The sequence below is a fragment of the Pongo pygmaeus genome, chromosome 1 (assembly GCF_028885625.2).
Source record: "Pongo pygmaeus isolate AG05252 chromosome 1, NHGRI_mPonPyg2-v2.0_pri, whole genome shotgun sequence".
Classification (NCBI taxonomy): domain Eukaryota; kingdom Metazoa; phylum Chordata; class Mammalia; order Primates; family Hominidae; genus Pongo; species Pongo pygmaeus.
This window is the reverse complement of record NC_072373.2, coordinates 100,010,132-100,030,533: the sequence shown is the minus strand read 5'-3', so window position 1 is coordinate 100,030,533 and position 20,402 is coordinate 100,010,132. Positions and strand designations below refer to the sequence as shown.

The 20,402-nt window shown below is 40.6% G+C and overlaps 1 protein-coding gene across 10 annotated transcripts in view; it reads left to right on the top strand.

The window, feature by feature from the left end:
• The window catches only part of RPRD2 (regulation of nuclear pre-mRNA domain containing 2), a 112,834-nt gene that overhangs the window by 69,175 nt on the left and 23,257 nt on the right, over positions 1-20,402 (top strand). For 5 of the 10 annotated variants that reach the window (XM_054474460.2, XM_054474456.2, XM_054474461.2 and 2 more), the window contains exons 3-7: positions 8,189-8,289; positions 9,140-9,217; positions 10,486-10,538; positions 11,482-11,608; positions 13,453-13,628. In XM_054474460.2, coding sequence (XP_054330435.1) covers positions 8,189-8,289; positions 9,140-9,217; positions 10,486-10,538; positions 11,482-11,608; positions 13,453-13,628 — 535 coding nt within the window. The remainder of the gene's footprint in view (positions 1-8,188; positions 8,290-9,139; positions 9,218-10,485; positions 10,539-11,481; positions 11,609-13,452; positions 13,629-20,402) is intronic. The other 5 variants (XM_054474464.2, XM_054474457.2, XM_054474462.2 and 2 more) reach the window with 1 other exon arrangement.

Here is a 20,402-nt window from a genome sequence, read left to right as displayed (position 1 = left end):
CCGAGGTGGGAGGATTGCCTGAGCCAAGGAGTCTGCGACCAGCCTGGGCAACATGGTGAGATTCCGTCTCTAAAAAAAACACGAAATTTAGCCCGGTGTGGTGGCATGTGCTTATAGTCCCAGCTACTCAGGAGCCTGAGGTGGGAGGATCACCTAAGCCTGGGAGATTAAGGCTGCAGTGAGCCGAGATTGCACCACTGTACCCCAGCCTGGGGGACCAGAGTGAGACCCTATCTCAAGGTGAGGGAGTTGGGGAAGAAGTATAATTGGAATGATTGTAACACAAAGAAATGATAAATGTTTGAGGTGATGGATACCCTATTATATACTCTGATGTCATTATTACACACTATCTCAACATATCTCATGGACCCCCAAAAGATACGTACCTACTATGTACCCATAAAAATTTTTTTAATTTTTTAAAAAGGACTACAGTTAAACTGATGACAGACTTCTCAGCGGCGGCAATGGAAGCCAGAGGCAGTTGTGAAAAATATTTTTATAGCATTGATAGAAAGTAGCTTTCAGTGTAGATTTGCATACAAAGCAAAACTACTTTCAAGAACCAGGAAAACATAAAGACAGAAACAGAAACAGATAATTTACCATCAACAAACAGACAAACAGACCCTCTCTCTCTCTCTCTGTGTATATATATGATATATAATAATATAATATATACACTATATATACACACACACAGAGACATAATTTTTTTTTTTTTTTTGAGACAGAGTCTTGCTCTGTCAGCCAGGCTGGAGTGCAGTGGCGTGATCTCGGCTCACTGCAAGCTCCTCCTCCCGGGTTCATGCCATTCTCCTGCCTCAGTCTCCCGAATAGCTGGGACTACAGGCGCCCGCCACAACACTCAGCTAATTTTTTGTATTTTTGGTAGAGATGGGGTTTCACAGTGTTAGCCAGGATGGTCTCGATCTCCTGATCTCGCGATCCGCCCGCCTCGGCCTCCCAAAGTGCTGGGATTACCATAATTTTTTTTTCAACCAAGAAGAAGCACTGAACCATCACCAAACTAATAAATAAGTTTTACACTGGGAAGTTAGGAAGATATATAATATTATGTGTATAATATATGTAATATACATAATGTTATATATGTTATATATACATAATGTTATATATAGTTATATATTATGTGTATATATGCATATATATGTATATATATAGTGTGTATACACAAACACACACAGGTATATAATTTTTTTTTTAACCAACAAAAAGCACTGAACCATCAACAGACTTAATAAGTGAGTTTTACTCTGAGAAGTTAGCAATAAGGATGGTGAGTCATGCTAGCAGTAAAATACATGAAATACCTGGCCAGGAGTGATAGCTCATGCCTGTAATCCCAGTGCTTTGGGAGGCTGAGGCGAGCAGATCACTTGAGGCCAGGAGTTCAAGACCAGCCTGGCCACCATGGCAAAACCTGTCTCTACCAAAAAATACAAAAATTAGCTGGGCATGGTGGCGCATGCCTTGTAATCCCAGCTGCTGGAGAGGCTGAGGCAAGAAAATTGCTTGAGCCTGGGAGGCAGAGGTTGCAGTGAGTTGAGATCGTGCAACTGCCCTCCAGCCTGGGCAGCAGAGCGAGACATACATACATATATGTATGTATGTATACATACATACATATATAAAAACAGTTTTTAAGAATTTTAAGAACAGTTAAAGCTGTTCTTAGATATTTAAGAATAGCTTTAACAGAAAATATGAGAAACCCTTATGAATAAAGTTTAAGAACATTAAATATAAATTTATAAATACTAATGGAGTATTGTGTAGTCATTAAAAGTAATGTTTAGGGCTGGGCACCGTGGCTTACGCCTGTAATCCCAACACTTTGGGAGGCCGAGGCGGGTGGATCATTTGAGGTCAGGAGTTCAAGACCAGCCTGGCCAACGTGGTGAAACCCTGTCTCTACCAAAAATACAAAAATTAGCCAGGTGGTAGCGGTGTGCATCTATAATCCTAGCTACACAGGAGGCTGAGGCAGAAGAATCACTTGAGCCTGGGAGGTGGAGGTTGCAGTGAGCTGAGATCACGCCACTGTACTCCAGTCTGGGTGACAGAGTGAGACCCTATCTCCAAAAATAAAAATTAAAAATAAAGAAAGGAACAGTTATAAAGAGTTGATTGGAACATGGGGAAATGTTTGTTAAGTGAAAATAATAGAATAGAATTTTTTTTATGTGAAGAGAGTTAGGGCATACTTTGTTTTATTGTGCATTGCAGGTAATGTGGTTGTTTTTAGAAATTGAAGGTTTGTAGCAACCCTGTGCCTATTGGTGCTATTTTTCGTACATATGCTCATTCATGTCTCTGTGTCACATTTTGGTAATATTTGCAACATTTCAAATTTTTATTGGATCTGTTATGGTGAACTGTGATCAGCGATGTTACTATTATAATTGTTTTTACGTATTCCTAACTTCGTCCATGTAAGACAGTGAACTTAATTGATAAATGTTGTGTGTTTTCTGATTGCACTAACCCACCATTCCCCATCTCTTTCTATCTCCTGGGACCTCCTTATTCCCTGAGACACCACAATATTGAAATTAGAACAATTAATAGCCCTACAGTGGCCTCTCAGTGTTCAAGTGAAAGGAAGAGTCACACGTCTTTCGCTTTAAATAAAAAACTAGAAAAGATTAAGCTTAGTGAGTAAGACATGTTGAAAGCCAAGATAGGCTGAAAGCTAGGCCTCTTGCACCAGTTAGCCAGGTTGTGAATGCAAAGTTCTTGTAGGAAATTAAAAATGCTACTGTAGTGAACACATGAATGATAAGAAAGCAAAATAGCTTTATTGCTAATATGGAGAAAGTTAGTGTCCTGGATAGAAGATCAAGCCAGATACAACATAAAGCCAAAGCCTAATCCAGAGCAAGGCCCTAACTCTCCTCAATTCTATGAAGATTGAGAGAGGTGAGGAAGCTGTGGAAATAGGTTCATGAGATTTAAGGAAAGAAGTCATCTGTATAACACAAAAGTGTAAGATGAAGCAGCAAGTGCTGATGTAGAAGCAGCAGCAAGTTGTCTGGAGCTTCAGCTAGGATCACTCATGAAGGTGGCTCCAGTAAACAGCAGATTTTCAAGGTAGATGAAACAGCCTTCTGTTGGAAGATGCCATGTAGGACTTTCATAGCTAGAAAGCAGTCAGTCCTTGCTTCAAAGCACAGGCTGACTCTCTTGTTAGGAGCTAATGCAGCTGGCTGGCAACTTTAAGTTGAAGCCAGTGTTCATATACAATTCTGAAAATCCTAGGGCTGTTAAAAATTATGCTAAATCTATTCTGTCTGTGCTCTGTAGATGGAACAACAAAGCCCAGGTGACAGCACATCTGTTTACAATGTGGTTTGCTGAATATTTTAAGCCCAATGTTGAGACCTGCTCTTGTTCAGGAAAAAAAAAACAAAACACAGATTCTTTACAAAATATTACTGTTCATTGACAATGCACCCGGTCACCCAAGAGCTCTGATGTATAAGGAGATTAATGTTATTTTCTTGCTTGCTAACACAGCATTTATTCTGCCCATGGATAAAGGAGTAATTTGACCTTTCAATTCTTGTTGTTTAAGAAATACAAACCGGCTGGGCATGGTGGCTCATGCCTGTAATCCCAGTACTTTGGGAGGCCGAGGCGGGCAGATCACGAGGTCGGGAGATCGAGACCATCCTGGCTAACACCGTGAAACCCCGTCTCTACTAAAAATACAAAAAATTAGCCAGGTGTGGTGACAGGCGCCTGTAGTCCCAGCTACTCAGGAGGCTGAGGCAGGAGAATGGTGTGAACCCTGGAGGCAGAGCTTGCAGTGAGCCGAGATCGCCACTGCACTCCAGCCTGGGCAACAGAGCAAGACTCCGTCTCAATTAAAAAAAAAAAAAACTAAAAGAAAGAAATACAGGGCTGGGCATGGTGGCTCACACCTGTAATCCCAGCACTTTGGGAGGCCAAGGCTAGTGGATGGATCACTTGAGGTCAGGAGTTCAAGACCAGCCTGGCCAACATGGTGAAACACCATCTCTACTAAAAATAAAAATTAGCCAGGCATGGTGGCACACGCCTGTAATCCTAGCCACTCAGGAAGCTGAGGCAGGACAATTGCTTGAACCCAGGAGGCAGAGGTTGCAGTGAGCTGAGATCGCGCCATTGCACTCCAGCCTGGGCAACAAGAGCAAAACTCCATCTCAAATAAAAAGAAAAAATACAGGCTGGGCACGGTGGCACACGCCTGTTATCCCAGCACTTTGGAAGTCCGAGATGGGAAGATCTCTAGAGCTCAGGAGTTCGAGATCAGTCTGGGCAAAATTGTGAGACCTAGTCTCTATTATTAAAAAAAGAAAGAAAGAAAGAAATTTTGTAAGGCTGTAGTTGCCACTAATAATGATTCCTTTTATGGATCTGGGCAAAGGAAATTGAAAACCTTCTGGAAAGGATTCACCATTCTAGATGGCATGAAGAACATTTGTGATTCATGGGGAGAGGTCAGAATATCAACATTGAGGCCAGGCATGGTGGTTTAACGCCTGTAATCCCAAGACTTTGGAGGCCAAGGCAAGCAGATCACGAGGTCAAGAGATTGAGACCATCCTGGCCAACATGGTGAAACCTTGTCTCTACTAAAAATACAAATATTAGCTGGGTGTGGTGGTGCATGCCTGTAGTTCCAGCTACCATGATCAGTCATCAACATCAAGGCAAGACCCTCCACCAGCAAAAAGAATGTGATTTGCCAGAGACTCAGATGATTGTTAAAGAGTTTTTTAGCTATAAAGTATTTTTTTAACTAACATGTATATTGTTTTTAATACATAATGTTATTGCACACTTAATTGACTATAGTATAGTGTAAATGTAACTTTTTAAAAATTTATTGGTTTGTTTTTAGAGACAGAGTCTTACTCTGGCACCTAAGCTGGAGTGCAGTGGTGTTGTCAGGGCTCACTTGCAGACTCAAACCCCTGGTCTCAAGCGATTCTCCCACCTCAGCCCTCCAAGTGGCTAGGACTACAGGCGTGCCTCACCACGTCTGGCTAGTTTTTATATTTTTTGCAGAGATGGGGTTTCGCCACGTTGCCCAGGCTGGTCTCAAACTCCTGGGCTCAAGTGATCCGCCAGCTTCAGCCTTCCAAAGTGCTAGAACTGCAGGCGTGAGCCACCGTGCCCAGCCTAAACCTTACAATTTTCTAGAGGTTTATTAACCAGAAAGAACAGACTCTACTGTCACTTCTTATATTTTTTTATGCTGAGATTCTTTCTCTCATTATTTAAAAAAAAAAAAAAAAGTTGAGCTGGGAACCGTGGCTCACGCCTGTAACCCCAGAACTTTGGGAGGCCGAGGCAGGCAGATCCTGAGGTCAGGAGTTTGAGACCAGCCTGGCCAATACGGTGAAACCCCATCTCAGCTGAAAAAAAAAAAAAAAAATAGAAAAATTAGCCGGGCATGGTGTCACTGGCCTGTAGTCCCAGCCACTTGGGAAGCTGAGGCAGAAGAATCGCTTGAACTCAGGAGGCGGAGGTTGCAGTGAGCGAAGATCATGCCACTGCACTCCGGCCTGGGCGACAGAGCAAGACTCATCTCAAGAAAAGAAAAAAAAAAGTCATGCATTGCTTAACATCAAGAGTATGTTCTGAGGCCAGGTGCGGTGGCTCACGCCTGTAATCCCAGCACTTTGGGAGGCCAAGGCGGGCAGATCACTTGAGGTCGGGAGTTCAAGACCAGCCTAACCAACATGGTGAAACCCCCTCCCTACTAAAAAAAAAAAAAATACAAAATTAGTTGGGCGTGCTGGCAGGCACCTATAATCCCAGCTACCCTGGAGGCGGAGGCAGGAGAATCGCTTGAACCCAGGAGGCGGAAGTTGCAGTGAGCCGAGATCACACCATTGCACTCCAGCCTGGGTGACAGAGCAAGACTCTGTCTCCAAAGAAAAAAAGAATATGTTCTGAAAAATGCGTCATTAGGGAATTTTATCCTTTGAACATCCTAGAGTGTACTTACATAAACATAGATGGCATAGCCTACTAAAAACCGAAGCTATGTTGTGTAGCCTATTGCTCTTCAGCTGTAAACCTGCACTGCATGTCACTGTATTGAATACTATAGGCAGCTGTAACAATGGTAAGTACATATCTAAACTTTTTTTTTTTTTAAACGGAGTCTCACTCTGTCTCCAGGCTGGAGTGCAGTGGCACAATCTCAGCTCACTGCAACCTTTGACTCCTTGGTTCAAGCAATTCTCCTGCCTCAGTGTCCTGAGTAGCTGGGATTACAGGCATGTGCCACCACACCCAGCTAATTTTTATATTTTTAGTAGAGACAGGGTTTCACCATGTTGGCCAGAATGGTCTCGATCTCTTGACCTTGTGATCGACCTCCCTCGGCCTCCCAAAGTGCTGGGATTACAGGCATGAGCCACCGCGCCCGGCCATATCTAAACATTATAGAACACAGAAAATTGTGAAAAGTATAAAGAAAAATCCACTCACTTTCACCAAATGGAGATTTACAAGATAACAATTTCAGCATTACTATCTTATAGTCTTTTTCTCCTATAAATCTTAGTATTGTATTTGAAACCAGTCACACACATAGTCAGGCATACCTTGGAGATATTGAGGTTTCAGTTCCAAACCACCACAATAAAGCAAATATTGCAATAAAGCATGTCACATGCAGGTGGATCACTTGGGCCCAGGAGGCTGAGGCTGCAGTGAGCCAAGATCACGCCACCATAGTTCAGCCTGGACAACTGAGTGAGACCCTGTCTCAAAAAAAACAAAATTGTAAGGTTTAATACAATTTTCTCTGTTTCTTACATAAGCCATTCTTAGGCAAGAAAAAAATTCTTTGTGAACACGTGATGTTATGGATTCATAGACTCTCATCCTTGAAAGAGGCCTTAAGTTTGACATAGCTTTTTTTTTTTTTTTAAGTCTTCAATCTCCGTATGGTTTGGTGGATTCACTTAAGGAGAGGTTAAATTCCTGTTTTGTCTTTTGATAGATCTGTTAAATTATTAGAATGGTTTCTGTTCTTTGGCAGATATGCTAGAATAAAATTTCTTTTCTCTACGGCTTCATACTTTTGTCCTTGTTTTGCTTCCTGAGATCACACCAGTTTGATTCCTCTTCCTGACAATGGTTATGCCCTTCCTGCATTGTTTTTTATTTCTTCTACATTTCACATAAGACATAATTAAAATCTTTACTTAAATTATTAACTTTATTGGTAATTATTTCTCATTCACTTCTACTTTAACACTTTTTTTTTTTTTTTTTTTTTTGAGACAAGGTCTTGCTTTGTGGCCCAGGCTGGGTTGCAGTGTTGTGATCACCAGTGAGTACAGTACAGATCCTCTTGCCTTAGGCTCCCATATAGGGGGTACTACAAATGTGTGCCACCACATGTGGCTAATTTTTTCATTTTTAGTAGAGATGAGGTCTCTCTCTGTTTCCCAGGCTGGTCTTAAACTTCCAAGCTCAAGTGATTTTCCCACCTCGGCCTCCCAAAATTGGCCAGACTGGTCTCGAACTCTTGACCTCAGGCAATCCATCCACCTCGGCCTCCCAAAGTGCTGGGATTACAGGCGTGAGCCACTGTGCCCAGTCAACATTTTTTAAAGTTAGGTAGCCAACTTGAACCAGAAGTTCATCTGTGAACCAAACAGAATAAACCAATACCCTTTACTTCCCTCATTCTTACTATGTATTCTGATAGTATTATGTAATAGTTTTTTAGAAAACATGTTACAGTATGTGATTGGTTCATGATTTTTTTTCTAAACCTTTAAAAAATGAAAAAATATAGCATTGCTAAACCTTGTCTTCTTATTCAGTACTAGTGTAATTGTGTTTTAGAATGCCAGTTGTGTCTACACATTCCCAGCCCTCTCAAGTTCATATCCATCAAAGCTCTCAGTATGTCATCTGTAGCTTCATCTATGTCATTTGTAAAAGTGTTGAATTGGTAATTATTTTAAGATTCTTAAAATCCTTAAAGTTTAAGATTTCTTTAATCCTGGATATTATAGAAAAAAAGTTTTGAAATAAACATCAGAAGAAATTTGGAAAATAATTTTATTGATAACTTTATTTTCAGATTTCTAGTTTGGAGTAGAAGTCAAGGTTTTTATAGTCTGTATTACTTTTTCTTTGTTTTCAGGGATCCATCTGTCTCTAAGTCTGTAGAACGAATCTTTAAAATCTGGGAAGATAGAAATGTATACCCAGAAGAAATGATTGTGGCATTGAGAGAAGCTTTGAGTAAGTCTTTTTCTCTCCTGAAAGAAAATTTTGAGTCAGTCTTTACAATTATATAATTTTATAGATCTGGTCATGTTGTATAATAGTGAAAAATTAAGTTTTGAATCTAGCCCTATTTGTTTAAATATTTACGAAAAATATAGATCTGTTTGAATTAAAATGTAAGTAGAATTGGTTTTAGGGATGGGGTCGGATTTTGTTTTTTAGTGACTACAAAAGTCAAGCATATTAAGTGGTAAAAGCTGTCTGGTTATTTTCCTGCATTTGCGTTGAGTGTTTCAAATGGTTCATTGTTTGTGTTAATAAACACTGCCCTGTGCCCTTACTGTTGGAGAATTTTTGCACAGGGTGTCAGTTCTTACTAAGCTGTTTGGTAGTAAGCATATATCAGCAGTCTTTAGACTGTCTTTTGATTTAGATTTACAGTAAGTTGTGTACTGTTTTGTTAAAAGGAATTATGTATTATATATGCGTGTAATTAAGTTATTGAATAGAAGTTGGTGATAATCTGCTACCATGACCGTCACTTTACTAGAAATTTGCTTTAAAAATGGCATCTTCTAAGAAGCTGTTAAATTCTTCATTTTAATTTGTTAATTGGTATTTTTAAGCCTCCTCCCCTATTCTTTTCAGAATTAGTAATTTCGCTGATAATAAAAATCGTGTTTATTTGACAGCTTCTTAGATCGGGTAGGAATTTCTATTTTTTCATAAAAATGAAAGAAAAGGAAAGAAAGAAACAACACACAGTCTCGGATTGCCTTTTTTCATGCTGCAACTTTGGCACTGAAGTGGACAGACAGAACAGCTTCCCATAATGCCAGATTGCAAAAACTGAAATGTTTTCCAGGTACCACTTTCAAAACTCAGAAGCAGCTGAAAGAAAATCTGAACAAACAACCGAATAAGCAGTGGAAGAAATCACAAAGTAAGGAACAAAATCTCAACTAATATAAAATTACCTCCTCTTTTTGGAGCAGAAGAAAATGTAGACCATTTTACATCGTACCTGGCATAAACCATGGGCAAGCCTGTTTTCCAGGCCTGGGAGGCTCCCAGTGACCTATGCTAAACAAGCCATCATGGAGATACTTCTAAAAAAAAAAAAGCAAACAAAAACTACACTTTAAAACAAAGGAAATGCAGAAAAGGGTTTAATTGAGTGAAGATTCAAGAGTAGTTGGGGGATTGAAAGAAGAAAAAAATACTTGATAGTGTCCAGGATAATTTTCAGGTTCAAGGATATATGATGTTAGAGGCAGCTGGCATTAAACAACAGATCTGAAGAGGAGACTAGGCATTAAGAAGCATTTCTGTGGGAACCATGAAATCTCCAGATTTGGGGGATATACTCTACCAAATTAGACATGGGCCTCAGATCCTGGCCAGAAGCTCATTCTGTAATGGGAGCTCCTGTTATATTTATCATATTTACCCAGCATGAGATCAAGGGAATGGAATACTGCATGTGATAGGCTGCTGTGGGCAAACTGAGGAATATTGAGAGAGACTTGAAGGTGTGGAGGGAACAAAGTAAAAGACAGTGAGAATTGGGAGGTGAAACGAGACACTTGGGATGGTTTTGCTCCAGCGAGCATATGATATCCATCATGATTAAGGGAGTCCTCAGACATCTTTTTGGTCATAAGTTGCATGCTTAGGAACAACAGGAGTCGTCATTTCAGCCAAAGTTCAACCACAGTATTAATATACCTAGAAGTTTCCTTGCCTATTTTTGCTATGAATTGAGTCAGCAGAAAAAGAAATTCAAAGGGTAAATATATAGGAATAGAGTTATTTGTCACTAATTTTCTTCAGCCAGTGCTCAGGATTAATTGGATGTCCTGTTCCTGAACACTCTTAATTTGAGGTAGTTAGATCCTCTTACACCCAGACTAGGAAAAAAAGGTACTTGATGTATCTCGGTGTCTCCAAATCAATAATTCTAGGACTTTATGACCTCAGGGGTCTGTTGGAGGTAAGTAGGTTAGGTCTGTCTAAATAGCATATTTTTACATTGACCACATTTAGGAATGTTCAAATTTCCTAGTCCATTATTTATTTTAGGAATCATGACTTAAATGTGCATGTTTGCCATATGTTCAGAGTATATCTTTAACTATAGACCTAAAGTTTTTCCTGTTAGTCAACTTTTTATGTCTGTATTCTTAATGACCTTTTGTTTAATTCCAACAGCATCTACAAATCCAAAAGCTGCTCTCAAGTCTAAGATAGTTGCTGAATTTCGAGTAAGTTACAGAATTTGTTTAATATAGCAAAGTATTATTCACCCCTTTTGTATTATACTTTCCTGTATAGTCCAATAAGATTTATCTGTATTCAATTACACATGTGATGTTTTAAACATGCATGAACTGTTCTAAAGGAACCCAGATTGGGATTAGATTGCTTGGCATTTTATCTGTTCCCCAATGGTAGAAATAACCTTCTTCCAGTATATCTATTATCAGCTGAGTTCCGTATTCAATTTATGCCAGCAAGAGAGTTTATTTTCCTGTGAAACTCTTTCTAAATTAGAATTTGCTTAGAATAGCAGAAGGCTATGTTTATGTAATTAAAATTTAAAGAGGCTATATAAGTGGACCTTTGTCTGTTTTAGTCTTAACTCTGTATCCATAAATTAGCTTGTGTAATTAAGGAAAAGGATCTTTTAAAGTCTGTAACTAGGCTGGGCACGGTGGCTCACGCCTGTAATCCCAGCACTTTGGGAGGCCGAGGTCAGGAGATCGAGACCATCCTGGCTAACACGGTGAAACCCCGTCTCTACTAAAAAAAAAAAAAAATTAGCTGGGCGTGGTGGCGGGCGCCTGTAGTCCCAGCTACTCAGGAGGCTGAGGCAGGAGAATGGCGTGAACCCGGGAGGCGGAGCTTGCAGTGAGCCGAGATCGCGCCACTCCACTCCAACCTGGGTGACAGAGCGAGACTCCATCTCAAAAAATAAATAAATAAATAAATGAAGTCTATAACTAAACATGGTTTTGACATGAGAATTGATCATTAATATCTGTGACCATGAGAAAAAGTGAAAAGTTTTTTTCCTCCCAGGGTTTTGTTAAGCTTTAGGGTTTTTGTTTCTTTGTTTGTTTTGTTTTGTTTTACAAAATGAGGAGAGATAGATTGAGAATAATTGAATGATCTTGTAAATGAAATATGACTCTGGTCTGTGTTTAGTCTCAGGCCCTAATTGAAGAGCTGTTGCTATACAAGCGCTCAGAAGATCAGATAGAACTGAAGGAAAAGCAGTTGTCAACTATGAGGGTGGATGTGTGCAGCACAGAAACTCTCAAATGCTTAAAAGGTAATGCTTACATCCTTTTAGAGTAAGTCAGATTTTCTTTCCATATTTGTTATTTTTCTGGTAATCATACTGGTTTACCTCATAAGGAGATCCTTGGGTAGAAAGCAGTTGTGGCACCTCTGGTTTCCCAGATAGTTATTTCATGTATATAAATTTCATAAGTAAATTCTATCGTTCTCATTTCTAGTACTTTCTTGGTGTATTGGGTTATATATAGACAGTTGTATTTCACATGTATGGTTAATTGGTATGGGTATGCTCTTTAATGAAGTCACTGTAATGCCTCATAAAATCTAGTTAGACCATCTAGTTTCCTTGCATTGTAAATTGTAAATCATACTAATAATTTATGATAATGTAAGTCTCATGAAGGCAGAAATTATATTGATTTGTTCATTGCTATACCCTGGCACCTAAAGCAATGCTTGGCACATAATAGATATTTGATGAATATTTTTGAAATAATAAATAAATGACTACTAGCTATTAATTTTGGCACCAATTTTATTCCTGTACCGTACTTTAAATTTAACAGACCAGACAGTGCCTATAATCTCAGCACTTTGGGAAGCCAGGGCAGGAGGACTGCTTGAGACCAAGAGTTTGAGACTAACCTGGGCAACGTAGTAAGACCCTGTCTCTACCAAAAAATTAAAACATTAATGAGCTTGGTGGCACACACCTGTAGTCCTAGCTGCTTGGGAGGCTGAGGCAAGCAGATTGTTTGACCCCAGGAGGCTGTAGTGAACTCTGATCGTGCCACTGCACTCCAGCCTGGGTGACAGAAGAGACCGTCTCTAAAGAAAAATTTTTTTAAAACAAATAATTAATTTAACATATATTACCTAATTCAATCCTCATAACAGAAAACATACTAAAAATCTCTATTTTATCACATGAGAGATCTGAGGTCTTGTAAGGAGATTAGTAGCTTACCCAAGTTACCCAGCTGATAAGAGGCAAAGCCAAAATTTATACTCATATCCAAAGCCATATTCTGCCAGTCAGTGGGAAAGAAGTAGATATACTGAATTATCACAAATCTTTTTCAGATAGGAAAGAAGAACATTTATTGTGATGCATACAGAGGTCACTTTATTTTTACTTTTCTGAACGTTACTTTTCTCGTTTAAGAGATAACGTCTTACTACCTTCTGTAATGCAGAAGTTATGGTATAAGCAAATACAGTTGAGCTTTATTCTGTTATTCCTAAGTAAGTAGCAGTGTGGAATCCAATTTGTGAAGAAAATAATCAACAAACTCTTTTGGTTGAACTTTCTTTTCTTTACCTTAATTACAAGTGCCTTCACTCTGGCAGGTTCACATGAGTCTGTTTTGTAAAGAATTTTAATAATCTGTTTTGTGATTTTGTGATTTGGAGAAGCTTCTTTAAGATAAAATTGTGAGGCCGGGTACAGTGGCTCACGCCTGTAATCCCAGCACTTTGGGAGGCCGAGGCGGGTGGATCATGAGGTCAGGAGATCGAGACCATCCTGGCTAACACAGTGAAGCCCCATCTCCGCTAAAAATACAAAAAATCAGCCGGGCATGGTGGCGGGTGCCTGTAGTCCCAGCCACTCGGGAGGCTGAGGCAGGAGAATGGCATGAACCTGGGAAGCGGAGCTTGCAGTCAGCCGAGATCGCGCCACTGCGTTCTAGCCTGGGCTACAGAGTGAGACTCCATCTCAAAAAAAAAAAAACTGTGAAACTAAGAGTAGTAGAGTATTGCACAATAAGGCAGCAAGAGTATGTTCACAAAGAGAGGTTTTCTTCAAAAGTCAAAAGACTAAATTTTTTTATTTTTTATTTTATCCTGAAATGAATACTTACTATGTCATTTTAGATAAAACAGGTGGGAAGAAGTTCTCCAAAGAATTTGAAGAGGCAAGCTCCAAGCTGGAAGAATTTGTGAATGGATTAGATAAGCAGGTGAAAAATGGACCCTCATTAACAGAAGCACTGGAAAATGCTGGAATTTTCTATGAAGCACAATACAAAGAAGTAAAAGTGGTGGCCAATGTAAGTAATAATTAAAGCTGTCTCATACTGAATGCTTGTTACTATATTTCAGAGATTGTTAACATGCATTATCTAACTCTGTTAGGATACGCATTTTTATCTCCTTATCGCAGATGAAATTACTTTTGGGATAGGTGCTGTGGTGCACACCTGTAATCCCAGCACTTTGGGAGACTGAGGCAGGAGGATTGCTTGAGCCCAGGACTTTGAGACCAGCCTGGGCACCATGGTGAAACCCTGTATCTGGCAAAAAAGTACAGAAATTATCTGAGTGTGATCTCAGGCTTCATTGAGCTGTGATCACGCCACTGCACCCCAGCCTGGCCAACAAGAGTGAGACCCGTCTCAAAAAAAATAGAAGAAATTATGAGGATTAGGAACCTTGTACAAGGTAATACAGCTAGTAAGTGGTGGTGGTAGAATAAGACCTGGGTCTTTTTTTTTCTTTTTTTTTTTTTTTGAAACGGAGTTTGTCATTCTTGTTGCTCAGGCTAGAGTGCAGTGGTGCGATCTCAGCCCACAGCAACCTCCGCCTCCCGGGTTCAAGCGATTCTCTTGCCTTAGCCCCGCTGAGTAGCTGGGATTACAGGCATGCACCACCATGCCTGGCTAATTTTGTATTTTTAGTAGAGACGAGGTTTCTCCACGTTGGTCAGGCTGGTCTCAAACTCCCGACCTCAGGTGATCCGCCTGCCTCGGTCCCCCAAAGTGCTGGGATTACAGGCATAAGCCACCGCGCCCGGCCCAATTTTTGTATTCTTAGTAGAGATGAGGTTTCTCCATATTGGTCAGGCTGGTCTTGAACTCCTGCCCACCTTGGCCTCCTAAAGTGCTGGGATTACAGGTGTGAGCCACCGTCCCTGGCCTTACTTTTTTTCTTAACCAGAAAACTGGATGGAAACATCCTGTTACCAAATTTCATGTAAATTGACTGAATTAAGGAACTTTTTTTTTTTTTTTTTGAGACAGAGTTTCGCTCTTATTGCCTAGGCTGGAGTGCAATGGCGTGGTGTCGGCTCACTTCAACCTCCGCCTCCTAGGTTCAAGTGATTCTCCTGCCTCAGCCTCCCGAGTAGCTGGGATTACAGGCATGTGCCACCACACCTAGCTAATTTCATATTTTTAGTAGAGACGGGGTTTCTCCATGTTGGTCAGGCTGGTCTCAAACTCCCTACCTCAGGTGATCTGCCCACCTTGGCCTCCCAAAGTGCTGGGATTACAGGCGTGAGCCACCACACCCAGCCAGGGAACTTTTTTTTATTCCCCCAAGAAAGGGAGAGAGGTGATAAATGGGCATGTGTCTAATGACCTCTGAAAGAAACTAACTGTTCCATAATGAATTTTTTTTTAAGTTTTAATCACTGTGTATGGTCGTAAAAACATATGGTACCGTAGGTCCCACCAGTCCTACTTCGTAGAAGCAATCCCTTTTAACGCATTTTGCAATTTTTTTTCTGGCATTTGCTTCCATATTTGTAAATGATGTGCCCATATTGTTCCTTCTTGATTTATCCTATTTTAGAAATAGCTGTTAACTTCCTGATATGACAGATGTGGATTTAGCTTATACTCACCCGCCTTTCTCCTTCTCCCAGTTTTGTTGTATAACTGTTTTAAATCTGTTATCTATAAATTAAAGGACTGTATTTACTATTTTTTGACCATTAACACTAGACTCCCTACTTCGTAAAATTTGGTTAGTAGCATCCCTATTTGCTCCCATTATTTTTCATCTATCCCTTCAATTTTCCAGCTTCAATCAACTATATTTACTTTTTGTTGTTGTTGTTGTTGTTTGAGATGGAGTCTCACTCTGTCACCCAGGCTGGAGTGCAGTAGCGCACTCTTGGCCTCACTGCAACCTCCACCTCCTGGGTTCAAGTGATTCTCCTGCCTCAGCCTCCCCAGTAGCTGGGACTACAGGCGCATGCCATCATGCCTGGCTAATTGTTGTTTTTTTAGTAGAGGCAGGGTATCACCATGTTGGACAGGCTTGTCTTGAACTCCTGGCCTCAAGTGATCCACCCGCCTCGGCCTCTCAAAGTGACGGGACCATAGGCATCAGCCACCACACCCAGCCAACTATATTTACTTCTGTATTGTCAAAGTTGGTAATATTTACATTCTATTCTATAAACATACTTAATTACTCTTTGCTACTCTAAAGGTTGAAAAACAATTTTTCAAAAAGCTTACATTATAACTCTGTAAACATTGTTCATTGCAAGGTTTTGTGGTAACTATAGTTGTACTAGAAGTTTTGTTTTTTTCCTAGAGTATTGTTTTCTCTTTTATTGTTTGCCCTTGCATAGCCTTTTTAAATTCTCCATCACACCAGCTATTCTGAATTCCCTTTTCCCCCGGGTCCTCCCTACCTGAATTTTCATTTTCCTTCCCCAGTTTAGGTTATTCCGTAAGTCTCAGGCTAAAATAGCTCTTAACTGTTGTCCTGAGTTGAGTCCTCTATTTTCCAGATTCCATGTCTTTTTTTCTTGGTTTCTGTCATTGTACTGGAGCATTCTCAAGTAATTTCCCAAAAAAAAAAGTGTTTGTGAGAGAGAAATTTTGTCTGACCTTATATTTAGAAACGTCTTAGGCTGGGCACAGTGGCTGCTGCCTGTAATTCCAACACTTTGGGAGGCTGAGGTAGGAGGATCACTTGAGGCCAGGAGTTCGAGATTAGCCTGGACAACATTGTGAGACCCTTCTGTACATTAAAAGAAGAAAGAAAAGGAAAAATACATTAAAATGTCTTATATCATTGATTTTCTCCCACCGCCCAACCCCGAATTGGCTAATGGATAAGCAGGTTGATTTTCAGCTTTTAGGAAATGTATACATTTAATACAGTAAATTTCCTTCTAAGTTGCATCCCATGAGTTTTTATATTTAAGTATATCTTTTGCAAACAGCATATAGTTGGATCTTGTTTTAGTTTTATTGTTATGTTTTGATCTAGTCTGAAAATCTTTGACTTTGCAGTGTTTAGTCTACTTATTGATATGCTTGGGTTTAAGTCTACCATCTTTCTATTTGTCCTGTGTGTCCTTTTCTTGGTTACTCCTTTTCTGCTTTTTTTAATTAATCAAATAATTTTTAGATTCTGTTTTATCTCCTATTTTTGCTTGCATGTAGTCTCTCTTCCTCTCTTCCTCTCTCCTTTCCTCTCCCTCCTTCCTTCTTTCTCCCTCCTTCCATCTCCCAGATTTCACCTTTTTATAAGGATACCAGTCATATTAGATTAGGGCCCATCCTGACCTCACTTCACTTGATTACCTCTGTAGAAATCCTGTCTTCAAATAATTCTGGGGTACTAGGAGTGAGGACTTCAACATATGAGTCAGTGGGTGCAGAGATAGATAATTCACCCATAATAAATGGCTTCATGTTTTTTATAAATTTTCAAAAATTCTCAGCTGTTGATCTCAATTATTGTTTCTATTTCATCTCCCTCCTCTCCTCTTGGAACTCACATTAGTATGTATATTGGATCTCATTGTTGTGTTCCAAATGCCTTTTTTTATAGTCCTTTCTGAATTTTCCATCTTTTATTTCTCTCTCTGCTTCCTTCTAGATATTCTACTAACTAGTCTTTTAATTCATTAATATTTTATTCTGTTGAATCTTATCTATGATTAAACCAAACCCATCTATTCTTAGTTGGTTTACTTTTCAGATCTAGAATTGCCACTGAATTTTTTTAAAGAAAGAGTTCAATTTTCTGGTAAAATTTATTCATCTTTTTAAATCTCACCATTATGAAGATCTCAAGTACAGTATGAAGACCTTTTTTTCCTGAATTATTTGAAAATAAGTTGCTTGTACCCCATTATCCAAAATGTTTTAGTGTGTATTTCCTACTGGACATACTCTCCTACATAACCATCAGTTGTTTGTATGTATGTATGTATTTATTTAGCCGGGCGCAGTGGCTCACACCTGTAATCCCAGCACTTTGGGAGGCCCAGGCGGGTGGATCACGAGGTCAGGAGATTGAGACCATCCTGGCTAACATGGTGAAACCCCATCTCTACTAAAAATACAAAAAATTAGCTGGGTGTGGTGGCAGGCGCCTGTAGTCCGAGCTACTCGGGAGGCTGAGGCAGGAGAATGGCGTGAACCTGGGAGGCGGAGCTTGCAGTGAGCCGAGATCGTGCCACTGCACTCCAGCCTGGGCGACAGAGCGAGACTCCATCTCAAAAAAAAAAAAAAAAGAAATTTAGAGACGAGTCTCACTGTGTCACCCAGGCTAGAGTGCAGTGGCGCGATCTTGGCTCACTGCAATCCCCGCCTCCTGGGTTCAAGCGATTCTTCTGCCTCAGCCTCCCGAGTAGGTGGAACTACAGGCGCCCACCACCACTTTTTGTATTTTTAGTAGAGATAGGGTTTCTCCATATTGACCAGACTGGTCTCAAACTCCTGACCTCAGGTGATCCACCTGCCTCGGCCTCTTAAGGTGCTGGGATTACAGGCGTGAGCCACCGTGCCCCTCCAGGTGTAGTTATGTAATCAGGAAATTAATTGATACTTTGACACACTTATAATCTAATCCTCAGAACCAATTCAAGTTGGCCAGTTTTTATAGGAAAAGATCCTATCCAGAATCACAAGTTGCATTCGGTGTCATCTCTCTTTATTCTCCTTTGATCTGGAACAGTTTCTTAGCTTTCTCCTTGATTTTCATGACCTAAATATGTTTGAAGATTACAAGTCAAATATTTTGTATAATGTTTCCCAGTTTGAGTTTATTTGATATTTCTTTGTGATCAGACTGAGTTTATGCATCTTCAGAAGGAATATCACAGAAGTGATTCTGTGTTCTTCGTGTTTCATCTTGGGAGATGGCACACAGGTTTGGTTTATCTCACTACCTGTAATGTTCTCCTTGATATTCTGATTAATGTGGCATCTTCCAGGCTTGTCCATTATAAAGTTTTCCCTTGGTAATTGTTTTGGGTTAAATTATGCACCCCAGGCCGGACGCAGTGGCTCAAGCCTGTAATCCCAGCACTCTGGGAGGCCGAGGTAGGCGGATCACAAGGTCAGGAGATCGAGACCATCCTGGCTAACATTGTGAAACCCCGTCTCTACTAAAAAATACAAAAAATTAGCCAGGCACAGTGGCGGGCGCCTGTAGTCCCAGCTACTTGGAAGGCTGAGGCAGGAGAATGGCGTGAACCTGGGAGGCAGAGCTTGCAGGGAGCCAAGATCACGCCACTGCACTCCAGCCTGGGTGACAGAGCAAGACTCCGTCTCAAAAAAAAAAAAAAAAAAAAAAAACATGTACCCCAAAAAGATGTGTTAAAGCCCTAACCTTCAGTACATGTGAATGTGACCTTATTTGGAAATAGGGTCTTTGCTGATATAATCAAGTTAAAATGAGTTCACTGGGGTGGGCCTTAATCATCCGATATAACTGATGTCCATATAAGAAGAGGGAAACTGGCTGGGCGCAATGGCTCACACCTGTAATCCCAGCACTTTGGGAGGCTGAGGCAGGCGGATCACTTGAGGTCAGGAGTTCAAGACCAGCCTGGCCAATATGGTGAAACCCCGTCTATACTAAAAATAGGAAAAATTAGCCAGGCATGGTGGCGGGTACCGGTAATCCCAGCTACTTGGGAGGCTGAGGCAGGAGAATCGCCTGAACCCAGGAGGCAGAGGTTGCAGTGAGCCGAGATCACACCATTGCACTCCAGCCTGGGCAAGAGAGCAAGACTCTGTCTCAAAAAAAAAAAAAAAAAAAAAAGAGAAACTGAGAAACTGGACAGAAGCACAGGGAGAACATCATGTGACAACATAGGCAGATATTGGAGCGATGCAGCTACAAGCCAAAAACATCAAGGATTGATGGGCACCACCAGAAACCAGGAAATGGCAAGGAAGAATTCTGCCCAGCGTCAGAGAGAGCACAGCCTGCTGACATCTTAATTTTGGACCACTAGCCTTCAGAGACAATAAATTTCTGTTGTTTTAAGCCACTCATTGTGTGGTACTTAATTAACCACTGCCCTAAAAAACTAATTACCAATTAATGAGTGTTTTGTGAGGAAGTACTTTGAAACTATGTAAATATCTTGTTCCTTACCAGACTTTCGATGTATTCATTTATTTATATGAATGGACTTGAATCCTATTTACTCACTGTTTTAATTCATTACTACTAATATTTACTTTGATGCTCAGTTTGACAAAGATTTGGTCAATGTGAGCTCCTTTCTGTGTTCTTTTGACATATCCCTTTCTTTTTTTTTTTTTTTTTTTTGAGACGAACTTTCCACTCTTGTTGCTCAGGCTGGAGTGCAGTGGCACGATCTCAGCTCACTGCAACCTCCGCCTCCCAGCTTTAAGCAATTCTTCTACCTCGGCCTCCCAAGTAGCTGGGATTACAGGCATTCGTCACCACGCCTGGCTAATTTTGTATTTTTAACAGTGATGGGGTTTCACCATGTTGGCCAGGCTGGTCTCAAACTCCTGACCTCAGGTGATCCACCTGCCTCTGCCTCCCAAAGGGCTGAGATTACAGGTGTGAGCCACTGCCCCCGCTTTTTTACACTACTAGTTGCTTTTCTAACAGTGTAAAACCTTGCTCCCTTGTCTTCAATATATTTACTTTTTTTTTTTTTTTGAGATGGAGCCTTGCGCTGTCCCCCAGGCTGGAGCGCAGTGGCACAATCTTGGCTCACTGCAACCTCTGTCTCCCGGGTTCAAGCGATTCTCCTGCCTCAGCCTCCTGAGTAGCTGGGACTACAGGCACACACCACCATGCCCAGC